Source organism: Cynoglossus semilaevis, chromosome 1 (assembly GCF_000523025.1).
Source record: "Cynoglossus semilaevis isolate Cse_v1.0 chromosome 1, Cse_v1.0, whole genome shotgun sequence".
In the NCBI taxonomy this organism is placed as follows: domain Eukaryota; kingdom Metazoa; phylum Chordata; class Actinopteri; order Pleuronectiformes; family Cynoglossidae; genus Cynoglossus; species Cynoglossus semilaevis.
Window position 1 is genome coordinate 5,327,289 of NC_024307.1, and position 5,608 is coordinate 5,332,896.

The window sequence follows — 5,608 nt, forward strand, 5'->3', positions numbered from 1 at the left end:
TGAGATGAAGAAGGGACAGGAGAACGACTGGAAGGTCAGCTTCACCACCTGAGTGGTACCAACCCAGGAGGAGGACACACACAGCACCAACAGCAGACCACCCAGCACCTTCAGGGCTGTGCTGGTGCAGGTGTGGTAGGACCGGCTCTCTTCACTGGTCTCACTGCCTGGTGTCTCTGCGTGAGACTCTAAACCATCCTCTCCTGAGAAGAGAAGAAGCAGAAGAATGCAAATCCAGCTGCGTAACTGATTCCGACACAGCTTTTTAAATGATAAATTCACTCACTTGAAATCTCATCGGAACTTTAATTTAAAAAAAAAAAAACAACATATGTTAATTCCTTGAAAAAAACAGATTGAAACAAAAATAAAATAAACTTGATAAAATTACAAATCAGGGAATTTTCCCATTGTGGAACAAATAAAATTAACTCAATAAGAGCTGGTGCACCCCCACCTCCCCCACCCAACTTTATACCCCACTTTTTTAAACCAACATCTTTACCCTTAATAAAGATCAAAAGCCAGATATTTGGGCCAAAGAAGTTGGCCTTATTGATCCAAGAAGACAAACCATTTATGGCCCAGAAAGGAAAAATTGTTCAGCAGAATACAGTTGTTTATTTATATTTGACTTATGGCACTTATGGCAGGTCCACACTTAATGCCAAATCTGGGCAACAGGATGGCAAAATAAGTGCTGGACTTTGGCCGTAAAGAGGCCAAAAAACAGTCCAAATATTGCACATTTGTTAGAGATGTCTGGCAGGGCTGTGTCATTGTTAGAAGTGGCCAACGTTCAGGTGTCATCAGAGACTAAAGCCTTCATCACCACATGAGTTTAACAGTGTGTATTTTCTTCTCCCTTAAAGCAAATGTAATAACTCTCTACTAAAGGTCATAGGTTTAATTCCCATAGTTTATATTTCCTGCATTAAGGCAACGACCAGTTATTTAAATGCTCTTTGTTACCATTATGGTCATGCATGTTATAAATGTTATAAATAGCTATAGTCCAGAGGCAGCAGATGCTGTAGTGTATACAGTAGTGTACTGTGGTCAGGGGAACACAGAAACCTGAGACGCTGAGAGACAAACTAACCACATGACCACCAGGGGAGAGGCATTTCAACCTTGACACCCCAGGTTGGACTGTAGTGCAGTGTTAATTGCACCTATGGAAATGTATTTATTTAATTGTATTAAAAACAATTAGTTATTTATAGCTTAACGCCACAGATGCACAAGGATCTGGACCAAATGTCTTAATGGACCACAGTAGTGAATGTTTTCTAAATTTGAACTCTCCCTCTCTTTTTCACTCTGCGTCTGTGTGTGTGTGAGTGTGTGTGTGTGTACTTCCGGAGACTCAGCTCAGATCCGTTCTTTACCTCTCAACAGTGTGATCAATTTACACCAGTGCAGGCATAACAGATGACATGTGCTGGGTGTTGGCTGCCTGTGTGCTCTTCGCTTGCTCAGCATGTGAAGTTCTGCCACATCCAGCATGACCACAGACACAGACACCAGAGCTCTGCTACCGTGGGCTACTAATTTAAAAAAAAAATTCTCCAAAGGAGGACATTTTAGGTCCACTTGTATTTAAAAGTCTGCACCTACAGTCGAGTAACAGAAGTACCTGGGCGTATTTGAAAGTCATTTTGTATTCACTAGTAAACTGACATGGATGGATGTTCAGACTTCAGTCCTTAGTGTGATCTCTGGGAAGGTCACAGGAACAACATGGTTGCAGGAACAATAAGGTTATGCAAACAAATTATTATTTATTATTATTACAATATTGTTATTGTTATTAACCAGAAAACAAATATTGTATTTTTCGGACGATAAGTCGCACTTTTTTTTTCATCCTTTGGCTGGTGCAACTTATACTCCGGAGCGACTTGTAGTTTGGAAAATATGGTATAAACCAGTGTGACTTTAAAGATTAAATACTTAAAATGCTCAATTACAGTTCACATTAATGTCCTAAATCTAATAAAGTAAAAGTGTAGAAATATGTTGTCAAAATAAGCACTTAGCTCAGTAAAAATAAGTCTGTCAAAACTACTTTTCACTAAATTTATTACTTTGATAAAACTGGCTCAATTATATTTATAGCATAATTCATTTATTTAAATAGAACATGATGTAAATTCTGAACGTTTTGATCCTATTTAGAGTTGAAGTGGAACATCAGTCCTTGAATCACATACGTATGGTGTCTATTGAGATACCTTGTGTCTGGTGTTTTATCATCCATTTTCCTCTAAATTGGATTTATTAAACCATGAACTGCAGGAAGTGTTTAAAGCATATAGTGTAATCTTTCATTTGATTCCTTCACTAAATTTTAATTTCTTCAAAGTTAGTCAAAAAGTTCTGCATTCTTAACATATAACTAAATAACAAACCATAGTCTGAACTATAAGATCATATAACAACATCATATTATAATATTTATACTTTGGATATTTAACACAAAACTGAGCCAACTTGTTAAACTAAAAAATAATCAATGGTGGAGGAGATGCTAATACTATAATATCTATTATGCTTTTCAGTTCCTAGTGGAATCTAAAAATCTTGCAGTTTGTTTGTTTTTTGCCAGGAACAACATTGAGATAAGAGTAAAAAACATCAACATTAAGACGAAAAACAATCTGGATTCTAACCTGAATTTCTCTGCTGTTTTCTCAAAAACCACAATGCTGAGACTTAGGCATAATAGGCAGAAAGGTAATGAACTGTTCCCTCTTTAAAATTTCAGTGTGAAGTGTATACACAGAATTCAGATGTGATTTAATTTTTTTTCCACCACTGGATCATTGTAGAATCTAAAAATCTTGCAGTTTGTTTGTTTTTTGCCAGGAACAACATTGAGATAAGAGTAAAAAACATCAACATTAAGACGAAAAACAATCTGGATTCTAACCTGAATTTCTCTGCTGTTTTCTCAAAAACCACAATGCTGAGACTTAGGCATAATAGGCAGAAAGGTAATGAACTGTTCTCGTTTTACAATTTCAGTGTGAAGTGTATATAAGACACAGAATTCAGTTGTGATTTCATTTTTTTCCCCCACCACTGGATCATTGTTGTTCGGAGGGAAAATTTAATTTTCTCACTCATCCTACTGTTTGAAGCAAGAGCCCAATAAAATATGCAGTAGATAAAAATCAAAACATTTAAAATGTGAAAGTGTCGACGACTCTCAGAGTTTATGTTTTTATAACTGAAAAACTCCAGCTGGTGGCAGACCAGACCTGTACAGCAGTGAAAGTGTTTGACACTGATACAGATTTGTTTCTGTAGGATTATCAAGGGATTTGGTCTAATTAGGTTCAGTCACTGTAAAGATTCCTAATCAACCCAGTGAGCCTGGTGGAGGCTGCTGCGCTACAAACCTGAGATCTGATATTACTGCAGGAGAGACGCTGCAGACGTTTCTTTTCCTCTTTCTCTTTTTCACCCTCACGCAAAACAACTTCCAAACCTGGAGAGTCTGGCACGGTCTCTCCTGCGCTTCAGTGAGAGCTACTACACACTGATGCAGTGCCAGGATGCAGTAATATTATAACTCTACTATTCCCCTGTCACAGCAAAACAGCTCTCGTGGCCAAAATGATTTTCTCAAATGCACTCGGGTGTTACTGCTGACTGTTCACGCTGCTATAAAAAAAAAAAAAACAGGTTACAAAGCAAAGCCTGGGCTTAAGAATTAAAAATGTGATTAAACAAAAGAACATAGTAAATCTTCCACCAGATCCACACCGTTTGATAAAGGTGCATTTTTAAAGCGTCAACACTGAGTAATTTCATGCTAATAATTAGCATCCGGCGCCCATTCATAATGCAAATCACCCCTGAGTGATGCAGTGTTCTGCTCAAGCCTTTTCAATCCTTTCTGTGTTTTATCCTTGCCAATGACGCAGCCTCGCCATTGACACTGATGGATGGAGCCCTGCTGAAACCAACATGAAGCCCAAAGTCGTGGACTGTAAACAGTGTGGCGGTGTGGCTAACTACAGCTTTGTCCAAACTAGGTCAAATGATGTGGTTGTGATTAGGGGTGGATGGTTCTGATAGTCGGGTTTACATTCGGTTGGATTTTGGTCAAAATGTCAGAATTGAACATAAAAAAAACCCCAACTATAATTCCGATATCTTGGCTCAACTTAACTTTGCGCGACATGATGTGAACAGGGAAGCTATCGCCTTGATATTGATTGATATCGGTATCTGCAGATACTCCAAGTTGCAGTGGATCCGAGGATGTGGAGGAATGAGGAATGACGGGAAGAAAAACAGGAAAGTTACAGTTACAGTGTGCTGGATCGAGTTTGTCCTCAGTGCTGGGTCAAACTGCCAAAACAACATACATGCACTTCCTCTACTGCAGTACCACCGAGACTACTTCATTTGTACTTTCTACCTGGCACGGAAAAAACACAAACTGTCTCAGGAGAAAATCTGTCAAAAGCTCTCGTCAAAGTCTTTTCCCATTTTACTGCGATCTAGTTGCCTTATGGGAAACACTCCATCAGATGTAATAACGCTAGAGACAAAGTTCATGCAACACACACTCTCTCTCACACACACACACACCGACGGGCCTGTGTTCTCCGTCCTGTCAGTTTACCTTCAGAGACGGGGCAGGTCAGGACCTGAGTGCTGTATGAGCTGAGAGGAGCCACTCGGGCTGAGTGCTTCTTCATCCTCCACTGGGACGACACACACTATGTCCCACGCTGGGAAGTGTGTATGTGTGTGTGTGTGTGGCTGGGTCCTGTGACTGAAAGTTCAGCACCTCCTCTGCTTAGCTTTAAGCATTCTCCAGACTCGTCCACCTCGTCTTCAGGCGTTCTAGTTGTTCCTCTTCTTTTGTCTTCCTGCAGCACTCCAGTCCCGACTCTCTCTTCTTTTCCAGCCCACCTCTTGCTCTCAGGCCTTGTGATGCTCTCTCTCTCTCTCTCTCTCTCTCTCTCTCTTTCTCTTTCTCTCTCCCCCTCTGTCCTCCAGTGTCTCACTGGATGGAGACACAGCTCAGTGAAAGTGCAGCAAAGTGGAGACTACTGTTCCACTGTCATGCCATGATCCGACGCTTCCACCGTCTCCAAGGGAGACTGAGCCTCAAGTGTGTGTGGCGTGGTGCAATCACTCCCCTCGTCTCCTTCCGTCCTCCCCCTCCTCTTTTCTGTCTCACTGGCTGCTCTCCTCCTCGTCTTCTGCCCCACAAATCAGCAGCTTTGTTTGGAAGGTAACCAAGCAGCCCTGACTAATTATGCTGCGTTCGCAGGCCGCTGCCGCCTCCTCTGCTCCATCCTCTCTCCATCGCTCTTGTCCTCCACTTCTACCTGACCAGACTCACCCCTTCCCTCCACATACCCTTGTCCTGTCTCCTCCACCCGCTCTCTGTTACTTCTTCAGTGAAGTGAGTTTCGTGCCGTCGCCTCCACCGCTGCGGTAGATCTCTGAAAACTACTCACAGCTCGTCAAGTGATCTGGCTTCTATCCACATGACAATCCAACAGATGAGTCGCACACTGGGGCAATTATGGAGTTTTCACTCTTACACAGATGGGAGTTTGCCACCACCACGTCTGCA

The 5,608-nt window shown here is 41.4% G+C and overlaps 1 protein-coding gene across 1 annotated transcript in view; it reads right to left on the reverse strand.

Annotated features, from left to right (window-relative positions):
- The window catches only part of slc35f4 (solute carrier family 35 member F4), a 21,730-nt gene that overhangs the window by 4,489 nt on the left and 11,633 nt on the right, over window positions 1–5,608 (reverse strand). Inside the window, 1 exon segment of the mRNA XM_008333689.3 lies at window positions 2–203. Coding sequence (XP_008331911.1) covers window positions 2–203 — 202 coding nt within the window.